This window comes from Amphiprion ocellaris, chromosome 14 (assembly GCF_022539595.1).
Source record: "Amphiprion ocellaris isolate individual 3 ecotype Okinawa chromosome 14, ASM2253959v1, whole genome shotgun sequence".
In the NCBI taxonomy this organism is placed as follows: Eukaryota; Metazoa; Chordata; class Actinopteri; family Pomacentridae; genus Amphiprion; species Amphiprion ocellaris.
The window spans coordinates 31,627,869-31,641,574 of record NC_072779.1 but is presented as its reverse complement, the minus strand read 5'-3'; the positions used below and the strand labels follow the sequence as shown (position 1 = coordinate 31,641,574).

Here is a 13,706-nt window from a genome sequence, read left to right as displayed (position 1 = left end):
CGGACTGACAGCTACAAGTTCCTGAGCCTGAACATCTCAGACAGCCTCAGCTGGGCCAAACACACTGCAATCACAGTGAAAAAAGCTCAGCAGAGGCTGTACTTGATTAAGGTGCTGAAGAAGGCCGGACTAGGATGCCAGCCTCTCACCCAAGCCTACAAAGGTTTGGTGGAGAGCGTCCTCACCTGAGCCATCACAGTGTGGTACGGCAACACCACCGTGGCTGAGCGGAAATCACTCCAGCGTGTCATCAGAACTGCAGAGAAAGTTGCTGGCTCTGGCCTCCCGTCTATGGAAACCATAAACACACATCGGTGCCGCCGGAAAGCGCAGAACATTCTGAAGGACAACCTCCATCCAGCTCATGGCCTGTTTCGGTGGGGGAACTCGGGCTACGGCCTGAGACACAGCAGACCAGTGAGCATCAGAGCTGTACAGCGCCTTTTCATAACAGCTTTATCCCGGCCACCATCAGACAAGTGGCATTGGACATCAGGGAGGGGAGGTACTATATAGAACACGGCATAACATCAAAATATCGCAACATCACACAAATGACAATGGACCAATGTGCAATACCCTCACAATGTACAATAAGTACCTTTACTGTGATGTACCTGTGCAAATGGCAATAAACTCTTTTCTATTCTAATATAAGCTAAACTGAGGTGCTGACATTAGCTAGCTTACAACTTATCACACTACGAGCTGTTTATTCAGTTTCAAGTGATTATCTTTACCTGTTTTACCTGGAAACATTCGCTTGCTTGTTGAAAATATGAGCCAAGCTTTCAAAACTTAACTTTGTAGGACCATATGTTCACAGGTTTATCCTATGTCTTGAATGCACCAGAATTCATCACTTTTCACAGTGGAGCGCATTTCACGGTTTTCACTTCCTGTACTATATGAGCATGTGTCAAATAAAAATCTTGAATCTTCAGTCCTAATCTACAAACCATCTGTTGATGCAGCTTGTGAGAAATAATGATTTGATGCATTTCTGTGCTGTAATTTCAGGATCTTTGAGTTTTTACAGCATGAGCAGCTCACCAGGAGCCTCTCTGGGTTTAAAAACAAACTTCTGCATGTGTTGTCGTGGCCGAGTGGTTAAGGCGATGGACTAGAAATCCATTGGGGTCTCCCCGCGCAGGTTCGAATCCTGCCGACAACGTGGGAATCTTTTGGAATGCAGCAAATCAGGAATTAGGTCACGAGCACCACAAACTTACAGCTGAAAAAAAAGACAGCACCAAAGTTGTGTGTTCAGCTGATCCTCCTCTGGTAGTTCAACAAGGACTCAGCGCTTCATCGACCCTCCTCACTGTCTGAGTGGCGACTCTCTGGCCGACACCTGAGGAACATGAAGGAGAACACAGAGAACCTCAGTCAGGACTGTGACTTCTGACCTCAGGTAACTCACCCTAACCTAAAAGGTGCTAACATTAGCCAGCTTAAAACATATCAAGTCACTTTGCTGACGTTTTAAATGAGTAGCTTTGCATGATATCTTCTAAATACAGGAGTCTTTATACTACGATCACTGAGACACATTCACTGAACTCAGATGATCTTAATTTCACAAATCGTGTGACTTTTAGCACCAACTGAGTTGAATGTATTACTTTAAAGGGGTCTGTGCTTTCAGAGACAAATTACATTTTTACACTCAAAGTTTTTTATAAATGATTTTTCAAAGTTCTGTTTTCAATGATGTCTCTCTCTCTTGTGGCGTTAGCTAACCTGAAGGTGCAAACATTAGCCAGCTTAAAACAGATCACGCTACAGCCAGTTTACTCAGTCTGAAGCCATTAGCTTTACCTGTTTTACCTGGAAACATTCATTTGCTTGTTGAAAACATGAACCACCTTTAGAGCAAACCATATGTTCGCAGGTTTGTGCCATGTCCTTGAACACATCATATGTCACAGGTTTCCGTAGTGTAGTGGTTATCACGTTCGCCTAACACGCGAAAGGTCCCCGGTTCGAGACCGGGCGGAAACATGTGATCTATTTATTCATTTATACTTTTTTAATAATGTTAAGTCAGTCAGATAATGTCCATTTTAAGTCACTTAGTTAATTACACAAATTAATATAAATACAGACAAATGTACATATAAAGGTACTAATGGTGGTACGAGCAGTATAAACAATAGAATAGAATAGATTGATTAATGGGAAATAATACATCATAACAAGCTCTCTTTACCTCAAATTAAGAAATAAAATTGCACTTCAATAAATCCAGAATTATCCCGCATGTCAGTGTGTCATTACAGAGAGTAAGTTATTTTTGTAGACACTGAAGCTGCGATCGGCTCAGTGTGGTCACATGACATCTTCCAACTTCCTCGTTAGTATAGTGGACAGTATCTCCGCCTGTCACGCGGAAGACCGGGGTTCGATTCCCCGACGGGGAGTAACAAGTGTTTTGAATTTTATGTTTCTTAGAAGTCTAACTTTCTGTAATGACAGTAGTGATAAAAAAAGAGGCTGAAAACTATGAGGGGCCATCAGGGACATTATTCAGGATTACCATTCACACACACATATGAAACTAAACATATTCACACATTATAGTAAAAACCTCACACACTTACAACTGAAATGCTCTCACACACACTACTGAAATGTTGTGCTCTCATACACACTACTGAAACGCTCTCACACACACTACTGAAACGCTCTCATACACACTACTGAAACGCTCTCATACACACTAGTGAAACGCTCTCACATACACTACTGAAATGCTCTCACACACACTAGTGAAACGCTCTCACATACACTACTGAAATGCTCTCACATACACTACTGAAATGCTCTCATACACACTACTGAAATGCTCTCACACACACTACTGAAACGCTCTCATACACACTACTGAAACGCTCTCACATACACTACTGAAATGCTCTCACACACACTACTGAAACACTCTCACACACACTAGTGAAACGCTCTCACATACACTACTGAAATGCTCTCACACACACTACTGAAACGCTCTAACACACACTACTGAGATTTCAGTGTAACAGGAAGGTGTCTTAAAAGAGGAAGTTTAGGCCATTTTTCTTCTTTTGATCATTCTGGGGACACTCATGGTGGATAATCACTGGAGGGAAGAGTGTTAAGTGACAGTGCTAACAATGAATTTTCATCTAGTCTTCTTTGTTTTTTAGTGCAAACTTTATTATATGACGTAAAAGGGAATGAAGAGAATGTAATACGTTTTTTTTCAAGCACTTTGCAGTGTATTGAATCGCTTCAGAGAAATGAGCCCAATAATTTTGACCAGGAACGTCTCTATAGAGTACTTGATGACCATACAAGAACTTTATCTGCTCTGCATGCAGTGGTGTCCAGATATGATACTTCAAATAGGGACGTCTGTCACCTACTGGAATCGCTGCACAGGTGTTTTTGCAATATGCTTCAAGAACACGAGGCCAGGCAGAGGTCTGCTGATGCAAATTTGTTTACCCCCAACAACCTTCACTGGTCAACCTGGCCGTCCCAGATACACCATAACCAGTCAACAGATTTCTCACTGTGTGTCTATTGGCATGACATGGCAGAGAATTGCATTCTGCTTTGGGATAAGTAGAACTCTGCACAGACACAGACAACTACTGGGATTTGAACCTCGGAGATATGCAGTTATGTCAAATCAAGAACTGGATACCCTTGTGACTGTAATATTACAGAATACCCCAAATGCAGGGGAAACTTATGTTCTTGGAAGCCTGAGATCACGCCACATAAGGATCCAGTGTTGGCGGGTCAGAGAAAGCCTTTATCGAGTGGATCCCATTGGGCGATCATTACGACGTCGTCATGCTATAAGGCGGAGGGTCTATGATGTTCAGTCCCCCAACCAATTATGGTAAGCTCACAATGAAAGACTTGCCAAGATCAGTAAAGGTGCCATGCCACACCATTAACTCTTGTGGGTCGCTTTAATGTACGACCCTATGTGGTCACCAGAGGACATAAAAGTCATACCCCAAAAACTGCTATAAAAATACAATATTTTTTTGAATGTTTTTGCTCAAATCATTCAAACAACTTCAGTCCTAATCAAAAATATCAAATATTTAATCATGTCTTTTATTTTAACCCTTTACATGCCAATTTGATTACATGATGTCAGTTTCTATGAAAAAAAACCATAAAAAAATATAATTTTTTTAATACAACAGTGACATAACTGTAATCAAATGGGCATTTAAAAAGTTGAAATAAAAGAAATAATTAAATATTTGATATTTTTCATTAGGTCTGAAGTTGATTGAATGATCTGAGCACAAAAAGTACAAAAAATATGAATCTGTTATGTTTTTATAGCAGTTTTTGGGAGAGGACATTTATGTCCTGATGACCTCAAAGGGTCGTCAATTATGAATCTGACACTGCAAAAAAAAAAATGCATGAAAATCTATTTTGTCACAGGTCTTATGTATATTTAAGCCTGATCTTTAAAAAAATCCCCAGCCCTCCAACATTTATTATAACTTTGGCCCCATTTAACCTTTGACCTCTGAAAAAAATCTGATTTTGAATATTAACACTTGTCATGAAAAACACCTTACTACAAAAATCATTCCATATTGAGAAACAAAAACAAAATTATGGTCAAAAGTTCAGCAAATAATTGACTGAAAGGACAAAAATATCCCTGTTTACCCATGAGGGTAAATAATAATAATAATTATGATGATGATGATGATTCTGGTCTCCCAACAGGCATTTCGATGGAAACCACAAGCTTGTGAGGTGGCGTCTGGTCATGCACGGCTGTGTTGATGGCTTCAGTCGGACTATTATATACCTGCGGTGCTCATCTAATAACAGGGCCTCAAGTGTGTTATCATTATTTTTAGAGGGTGTTGAGAACTTTGGTTTGCCTGCAAGGGTCAGATGTGATTATGGCATGGAAAATATACTTGTTGCACGTTTTATGTTGGAAAGAAGGGGACTGAACAGTGTTATTACAGGTGTTTCAGTTCATAATCAGAGAATTGAAAGACTATGGGCAGAACTCAATAGAGTTGTTTGCAGACACTTCAACATTTTTAACTTCATGGAAGAACAAGGTATTCTTGACTCATTGAATGAACTACATCTTTTTTGTCTGCATTATGTTTATTTGGCAAGAATTCAGCAGGCAGGGAATCACCACGTCCTCTACAACTCTCTTGTTGCTCCCTTCTGGTGACAGACGAATGGCGACAAGATCATCCAGCTGGTCAGCAGTCAGCGTGCTTGGCTCATAGCAGAACAGGGGGCGAAAGCTGTCTGGATGTTTTTGGATTTTCTCCAGAACCCCCAGAGTTCTCAGTCCTTCACGGAATCTGTAAAAACAACAAACAAAAAACAATTGTATTTGTTGAATTCATTCAGAATTTTTGACATTGTCAATTTGTTACAGGAACAAACTTTATGGCAGTAAATGGCACCAGTTCGATCCTTTCCAGGAATATCTGCAACTAAATCAAGGTTTAAAAAGCGTATTTTGTAGGGTATATATAGAAATGACCCAAAGTAGTTATTTTTAGATTACACCTACATAATATGAAAATGTATTTCTAACAGTAACTGTAAAATTAAGCTTAATCTGCAATTTTAAAAACTAAAAACCTGATTTACTTACAGTTACATACTTTGTATGCGGTAGCTCGAGCTGCACTGCAAGGTTAGCATATTACAGCTTTCAAAGGTTTTTGTTAAGTAAACTATAAGAGAAAATATAATCACAGAGACATACACAGCAAATAATGACTCAAATGAAAACTACATTGCTCAGTAATTTGCCTCAATGTGTGTAAAATACACTGAGCCGGTGGCTCAACTTACCCCAGAGCTACCATTATGACTTTATTAGCTAAAATGGTGGACTTTTATGCTAGGTTTCTGACCTCATGATGTAGCTCATAGACACCACAATTGATGTATAAAACAAATTTAAAATGAATTTTTTTGGTCTAAACACAATTCTAATGAAATATATGATAGACTAAATTCACTTTCAAGAGTGAAAAATGTTTTTTTTAAATAAATGTCTAACCCCTTTACCCAAGTGCTTCTTACCTTCACAGACTCTATGAAATGATGCCCAGCTCCTAAATATTTGGTCACATGATCAATTTTTATTACCGTTTCCTAACAACAAGGGGTTGCTTAACTTACTCTTTGGCTCAACTTACCCCAGTCTCCCCTATAGGGCTATCATTCTACTTACAATATAAACTCTAAGTGTGTTTTTTCTCTTTATTGATACAAAGAGAGAAAGGGTTTACCTGTCGTCTTCTGGAATACACTCACCAAATCCACCCCTGATGTGTTGTATGACAGTCTGGTGGTCCCAGACCTTCTGGAACTCAAAGGCACTGAGGATATGTCCATGTTTGTGCAGCCAAACTTTTGTGTCTTGTTGGCACACAATTCCCCATGACGGATTTGGGAGTAGTATTACATCTTTGTTGAAATCGTCATGCTGATGTGCACGGACTCTGAAATAATAACAAAAGAACAGACTGCGCGTAAACAGACGGTGAGGGTCACGCTGCCATAGCTGAAACAATTCAGAGACAATGGCAGCAGATCGGCAGGTTAACGGTTTAAAACTCAGTTAACGAGCTTCGTCATCGATCAGAAATAATAATAATAAAAAAAACCAGAATATGCATCAATAGTTAGAATGGTAACGCAGTGTAAACATCCATCTTACCTTCTTCTCCGTGTGCTCGATGTCCATGTGCTGAAGCTCTGCTGAGCTTGATAACGCGGCACGGAGGTCCGTAAAGGGCCAACAGACGGCTGCGGCGCGCCGCTGCGGCCGCGAGATGGGAATAGTGTAGTGAGTTGACTCTCCACTGTGTTGGTCCCTGAGGCAGCGTGAGACTGTTGCCCGCCTGTTGTTGCATTAGACAATGTTCGAATTGTCTCCGACGTTGCTAAAATGTTGCTAAGTAACGCTGCAGCTTCTGTTAGACCACCCGAGTGCTCCTGAAGTGACATTTGCGCTCCAACGACGCTCCACTTCCTCTTACGGGCCACCTTCCGGTTACACTGAAATGCCTTCCGTTTACACTGAAATGCCTTCCGTTTACACTGAAATGCCTTCCGTTTACACTGAAATGCCTTCCGTTTACACTGAAATGCCTTCCGTTTACACTGAAATGCCTTCCGTTTACACTGAAATGCCTTCCGTTTACACTGAAATGCCTTCCGGTTACACTGAAATCTCAGTAGTGTGTGTGAGAGCGTTTCACTAGTGTGTATGAGAGCGTTTCACTAGTGTGTATGAGAGCGTTTCAGTAGTGTGTGTGAGAGCGTTTCAGTAGTGTGTGTGAGAGCGTTTCAGTAGTGTATGTGAGAGCGTTTCAGTAGTGTATATGAGAGCGTTTCAGTAGTGTGTATGAGAGCGTTTCAGTAGTGTGTATGAGAGCGTTTCAGTAGTGTGTATGAGAGCGTTTCAGTAGTGTGTATGAGAGCACAACGTTTCAGTAGTGTATGTGAGAGCATTTCAGTAGTGTGTGTGAGAGCGTTTCACTAGTGTGTATGAGAGCGTTTCAGTAGTGTGTATGAGAGCGTTTCAGTAGTGTGTGTGAGAGCATTTCAGTAGTGTGTATGAGAGCACAACATTTCACTAGTGTGTGTGAGAGCGTTTCAGTAGTGTGTATGAGAGCATTTCAGTAGTGTGTATGAGAGCACAACATTTCAGTAGTGTGTATGAGAGCGTTTCAGTAGTGTATGTGAGAGCGTTTCAGTAGTGTGTATGAGAGCACAACATTTCAGTAGTGTGTGTGAGAGCGTTTCACTAGTGTGTATGAGAGCGTTTCAGTAGTGTGTATGAGAGCACAACATTTCAGTAGTGTGTGTGAGAGCATTTCAGTTGTAAGTGTGTGAGGTTTTTACTATAATGTGTGAATATGTTTAGTTTCATATGTGTGTGTGAATGGTAATCCTGAATAATGTCCCTGATGGCCCCTCATAGAAAACTTGACCTCATGATATGATCGCAGGTTTGTCCAATGTCCTTGAATGCACCCCCAACCAGCGGTTTCTGTAGTGTAGTGGTTATCACGTTCGCCTCACACGCGAAAGGTCCCCGGTTCGAAACCGGGCAGAAACACTGTTTTACTCAGAAGTAACATTAGCCTGATAATGTGAGAGGATGTAAAGGACAACAGTTTGCCCTTTTTGGATTGTGAGGTCCACATAGAAGAGGACAGAAGTCTGAGTGTTGGGGTTTACAGGAAACCAACACACACGGACCACTACCTGCTTTTTGACTCTCACCACCCACCGGAGCACAAGCTAGGGGTCATCAGGACCCTGCAACACAGGGCCGACAAGTTACCCACCAGTACCCAAGGCCAGGAAAAAGAACACAAAACCTGAAAGGGGCACTGAAAACTTGTGGATATCCTGATTGGAGCTTTGTGAAGGCTCACACAAGATCCAGAAAGGAGAACAACCCAGTGAGAACTGAAGAGAAGAAGAACAGGCGAAACAACATAGTGATCCCGTATGTGTCTGGAGTGTCTGAAAAACTGAGGAGGATCTTCAAATCTTCAACAAACACCAGATCCCCGTCTTTTTTAAGCCAAATAACACTCTCAGACAAAGACTGGTCCACCCAAAAGACACCACACCACACAGTCTGAAGAGCAACCTGGTGTATGCAGTTAAATGCAGCGAGCAATGCTCAGATCTCTACATAGGGGAAACCAAACAGCCACTTAACAAGTGAATGGCTCAACACAGAAGAGCCAGTTCCTCAGGACAGGATTCGGCGGTCTTCCTTCACCTCAAGGAAGAGGGACACTCATTTCAGGACACCAATGTTCAGATTTTGGACAGGGAGGACAGATGGTTTGAGAGAGGCGTGAAAGAAGCCATCCATGTCAAAGTGGAGAAGCCATCTCTGAACAGGTGGCGTGGTCTGCGACATCGTCTTTCGCCGATGCTAACGACCACCATTAGCATACGAGGGCTTGGTGAAACTCGCATTTCAACGACCCACTTTGTCACTCCCTGGCTCCCAACGACCACAGTTGTGGAGCCAGACGGGCCTTGGCAATGGTCATCGGAATGTGAATAACACTGACCACACCTCACAGAGGTTATAAGCTGAGGCAACATCAACCACCACCAGAACTGAAGAAGCCTCTTGGATGAGAGGTGAAACATCTTCAAGGAACTTTCTTAAACCATCTAAGACACCACGGTGGAACGGACTGACAGCTACAAGTTCCTGAGCCTGAACATCTCAGACAGCCTCAGCTGGGCCAAACACACTGCAATCACAGTGAAAAAAGCTCAGCAGAGGCTGTACTTGATTAAGGTGCTGAAGAAGGCCGGACTAGGATGCCAGCCTCTCACCCAAGCCTACAAAGGTTTGGTGGAGAGCGTCCTCACCTGAGCCATCACAGTGTGGTACGGCAACACCACCGTGGCTGAGCGGAAATCACTCCAGCGTGTCATCAGAACTGCAGAGAAAGTTGCTGGCTCTGGCCTCCCGTCTATGGAAACCATAAACACACATCGGTGCCGCCGGAAAGCGCAGAACATTCTGAAGGACAACCTCCATCCAGCTCATGGCCTGTTTCGGTGGGGGAACTCGGGCTACGGCCTGAGACACAGCAGACCAGTGAGCATCAGAGCTGTACAGCGCCTTTTCATAACAGCTTTATCCCGGCCACCATCAGACAAGTGGCACTGGACATCAGGGAGGGGAGGTACTATATAGAACACGGCATAACATCAAAATATCGCAACATCACACAAATGACAATGGACCAATGTGCAATACCCTCACAATGTACAATAAGTACCTTTACTGTGATGTACCTGTGCAAATGGCAATAAACTCTTTTCTATTCTAATATAAGCTAAACTGAAGGTGCTGACATTAGCTAGCTTACAACTTATCACACTACGAGCTGTTTATTCAGTTTCAAGTGATTATCTTTACCTGTTTTACCTGGAAACATTCGCTTGCTTGTTGAAAATATGAGCCAAGCTTTCAAAACTTAACTTTGTAGGACCATATGTTCACAGGTTTATCCTATGTCTTGAATGCACCAGAATTCATCACTTTTCACAGTGGAGCGCATTTCACGGTTTCACTTCCTGTACTATATGAGCATGTGTCAAATAAAAGTCTTGAATCTTCAGTCCTAATCTACAAACCATCTGTTGATGCAGCTTGTGAGAAATAATGATTTGATGCATTTCTGTGCTGTAATTTCAGGATCTTTGAGTTTTTACAGCATGAGCAGCTCACCAGGAGCCTCTCTGGGTTTAAAAACAAACTTCTGCATGTGTTGTCGTGGCCGAGTGGTTAAGGCGATGGACTAGAAATCCATTGGGGTCTCCCCGCGCAGGTTCGAATCCTGCCGACAACGTGGGAATCTTTTGGAATGCAGCAAATCAGGAATTAGGTCACGAGCACCACAAACTTACAGCTGAAAAAAAAGACAGCACCAAAGTTGTGTGTTCAGCTGATCCTCCTCTGGTAGTTCAACAAGGACTCAGCGCTCCATCGACCCTCCTCACTGTCTGAGTGGCGACTCTCTGGCCGACACCTGAGGAACATGAAGGAGAACACAGAGAACCTCAGTCAGGACTGTGACTTCTGACCTCAGGTAACTCACCCTAACATAAAAGGTGCTAACATTAGCCAGCTTAAAACATATCAAGTCACTTTGCTGACGTTTTAAATGAGTAGCTTTGCATGATATCTTCTAAATACAGGAGTCTTTATACTACGATCACTGAGACATATTCACTGAACTCAGATGATCTTAATTTCACAAATCGTGTGACTTTTAGCACCAACTGAGTTGAATGTATTACTTTAAAGGGGTCTGTGCTTTCAGAGACAAATTACATTTTTACACTCAAAGTTTTTTATAAATGATTTTTCAAAGTTCTGTTTTCAATGATGTCTCTCTCTCTTGTGGCGTTAGCTAACCTGAAGGTGCAAACATTAGCCAGCTTAAAACAGATCACGCTACAGCCAGTTTACTCAGTTTGAAGCCATTAGCTTTACCTGTTTTACCTGGAAACATTCATTTGCTTGTTGAAAACATGAACCACCTTTAGAGCAAACCATATGTTCGCAGGTTTGTCCCATGTCCTTGAACACATCATATGTCACAGGTTTCCGTAGTGTAGTGGTTATCACGTTCGCCTAACACGCGAAAGGTCCCCGGTTCGAGACCGGGCGGAAACATGTGATCTATTTATTCATTTATACTTTTTTAATAATGTTAAGTCAGTCAGATAATGTCCATTTTAAGTCACTTAGTTAATTACACAAATTAATATAAATACAGACAAATGTACATATAAAGGTACTAATGGTGGTACGAGCAGTATAAACAATAGAATAGAATAGATTGATTAATGAGAAATAATACATCATAACAAGCTCTCTTTACCTCAAATTAAGAAATAAAATTGCACTTCAATAAATCCAGAATTATCCCGCATGTCAGTGTGTCATTACAGAGAGTAAGTTATTTTTGTAGACACTGAAGCTGCGATCGGCTCAGTGTGGTCACATGACATCTTCCAACTTCCTCGTTAGTATAGTGGACAGTATCTCCGCCTGTCACGCGGAAGACCGGGGTTCGATTCCCCGACGGGGAGTAACAAGTGTTTTGAATTTTATGTTTCTTAGAAGTCTAACTTTCTGTAATGACAGTAGTGATAAAAAAACAGGCTGAAAACTTGACCTCATGATATGATCGCAGGTTTGTCCGATGTCCTTGAATGGACTTCATACCACAGGTTTCTGTAGTGTAGTGGTTATCACGTTCGCCTCACACGCGAAAGATCCCCGGTTCGAGACCAGGTAAAAACATGTGATGTATGCATTTATACTTTTTTAATAATGTTAAGTTAGTCAGATAATGTCCATTTTAATATGTTCATACTCCGATGACAACGATGAATTAATCAAACTGCTTAAACAAAATGCTACATTTCATCTGGCCTTTTAGCTTAAACTGCTGCTTAAACTGTGACTCCACTGTTAATTCTGGAGTTCAAACCACTGCTGATGCAGTCAGACCAGTCAGGACATTTAATGCAGCTGCTATGTTTGTTTATTTTGCAAGGATAAATGAAACAAATGAAATGAAAATGAAATAGTAAATAAAAGAAATTTTAAAAAATAAATGAAAAAAATTAACCATAAATGAAACTGTAAACAACAAATGAAAAAAAACAATAAACAAAATAATAAACAAAAAAAACAATAAATGAATAAAATAATAAACAGTAAATGAAATAAACAATAAATGAAATAAACAGTAAATGAAATAAACAGTAAATGAAATAAACAATAAATGAAATAAACAGCAAATTAAATAAACAGTAAATAAAATAAACAGTAAATGAAATAAACAATAAATGAAATAAACAGCAAATTAAATAAACAGTAAATGAAATAAACAGTAAATGAAATAAACAATAAAGTGGAATCACTCTGTTCCTTGTGCAGAGCAACAACAGCACAGAGTCCTAAAGACTCTGCCAAAGAATCTCCGGAGTCTTTTCAGAGGCCTCCTTGGAGTCTTTGTGGTGTCCTGAGCTTCACCCCTCACTTCATCTGGAAGGTCAGCAGCAGTAGGAGTTTCTACTGGACCTTCATCAACTGAAATGGCATCGTGCAGGTCAGTTTGAATGATGACAGATGAAGTGGAGGTGGATGCAGCTTCAATCACATCTCCTGTTGGAGACTCCTTTGAACCATGTTCTGCAGACTGTCTGATTGGTTGGAATGTCAGAGCTCTCTGAGGCCTCAGCAGCTACAGGAATGCTGTTATTTCTGCCAGCATCTTCTGGAGAGGAGGTGGCTTCATCTGAAGCTTCGTGTTCACAGCAAACAGCAGCGATGTTTTCATCAGCTGAGCAGCCAGCAGCTGAATGCGTGTTTGCTGAGGCGTCGCCTTCCTCTGAGGATGCAGCCATTGGAGGGACGCTCACAGTAGGAACTGAGACCAAGTCACTGGATGGAGAACGATAACAAGTATGTGAGTAAATGAGTAAAAGATTCAACAAATCCATCAACTAGTAGAACATTCCATCAAAAATATACCATCCAGCATCCATCCAGCACTTACTGAGAGCTGCTGTCACCATTGTCCTCGATGCTGAGGGTCAGAAACCAATGCTCCAGAGCATCGCTCGGTGAGATTCGTTGCTGCAGATTTAGATCCAGCATCTTCATAAGGAGGCTGACAAACTTCAGTTTGTCATCATCCGTCTCCACATCTGGATACATCTGCATTTGGACAAAGATTTAATGGTTATTCAAAACAGCACTGATGTTTCAGGTCAGGATTTCCATGTTGAGAGCATCAAGGAGCTCCTACCTTCACCAGCTCAGACAGACTCTTGAACGTGGTTGAGAAGCGTCTCAGAATCTGAGGAGGGAAACCGGTCACGGCTTTGTACTCCTCAGGTGTCTGGAAAATGAGAGAATGTGTTTGAGAAGTTAAAAATAAGTGGGAATTTTGGCCAGATGTAAAGGAAGCATGTTGAGGACAGCGTTCATACCTTCAGTGTCCATATGTTCTCTGTGGAGGTAAAGTAGAGATGGGTGTTGGTGCCTCCACTCAGCAGCTCATCATCTGGCTGACCCAGAGTCTCCACCAGAGTTTTCATCTAAACAGACAATA

At 41.5% G+C, this 13,706-nt stretch overlaps 1 protein-coding gene and 8 non-coding genes across 10 annotated transcripts; 8 read left to right on the top strand and 1 right to left on the bottom strand.

Moving 5' to 3' along the window:
• Nucleotides 1–1,092: 1,092 nt before the first annotated feature.
• trnas-aga (transfer RNA serine (anticodon AGA)) lies at nt 1,093–1,174 on the top strand. The gene has a single exon. It is a non-coding gene; the product is annotated as a tRNA-Ser (tRNA).
• A 757-nt stretch (nt 1,175–1,931) lies between these two features.
• Nucleotides 1,932–2,004, top strand: trnav-aac (transfer RNA valine (anticodon AAC)). Its single transcript has one exon. It is a non-coding gene; the product is annotated as a tRNA-Val (tRNA).
• A 347-nt stretch (nt 2,005–2,351) lies between these two features.
• trnad-guc (transfer RNA aspartic acid (anticodon GUC)) lies at nt 2,352–2,423 on the top strand. The gene has a single exon. It is a non-coding gene; the product is annotated as a tRNA-Asp (tRNA).
• Nucleotides 2,424–4,312: 1,889 nt separating this feature from the next.
• On the bottom strand, nt 4,313–7,284 carry LOC129350456 (uncharacterized). Of its 2 annotated transcripts, none has more exons than XM_055016990.1 (3): nt 6,737–7,284; nt 6,306–6,518; nt 4,313–5,360 (listed from the first exon to the last, which is right to left on the bottom strand). In XM_055016990.1, exons 1-3 carry the CDS (start codon nt 7,024–7,026, stop codon nt 5,126–5,128), a joined length of 738 nt encoding a protein of 245 aa, XP_054872965.1. In that variant the 5' UTR covers nt 7,027–7,284; the 3' UTR covers nt 4,313–5,125. The 2 variants fall into 2 exon arrangements, with proteins under 2 accessions (XP_054872965.1, XP_054872966.1); XM_055016991.1 differs by having other exon boundaries at nt 5,133–5,360; nt 6,331–6,518; nt 6,737–7,261.
• Nucleotides 7,285–8,070: 786 nt separating this feature from the next.
• trnav-cac (transfer RNA valine (anticodon CAC)) lies at nt 8,071–8,143 on the top strand. The gene has a single exon. It is a non-coding gene; the product is annotated as a tRNA-Val (tRNA).
• A 2,196-nt stretch (nt 8,144–10,339) lies between these two features.
• trnas-aga (transfer RNA serine (anticodon AGA)) lies at nt 10,340–10,421 on the top strand. The gene has a single exon. It is a non-coding gene; the product is annotated as a tRNA-Ser (tRNA).
• Nucleotides 10,422–11,178: 757 nt separating this feature from the next.
• trnav-aac (transfer RNA valine (anticodon AAC)) lies at nt 11,179–11,251 on the top strand. Its single transcript has one exon. It is a non-coding gene; the product is annotated as a tRNA-Val (tRNA).
• A 347-nt stretch (nt 11,252–11,598) lies between these two features.
• trnad-guc (transfer RNA aspartic acid (anticodon GUC)) lies at nt 11,599–11,670 on the top strand. The gene has a single exon. It is a non-coding gene; the product is annotated as a tRNA-Asp (tRNA).
• Nucleotides 11,671–11,811: 141 nt separating this feature from the next.
• On the top strand, nt 11,812–11,884 carry trnav-cac (transfer RNA valine (anticodon CAC)). The gene has a single exon. It is a non-coding gene; the product is annotated as a tRNA-Val (tRNA).
• The last annotated feature ends 1,822 nt before the right edge of the window (nt 11,885–13,706 follow it).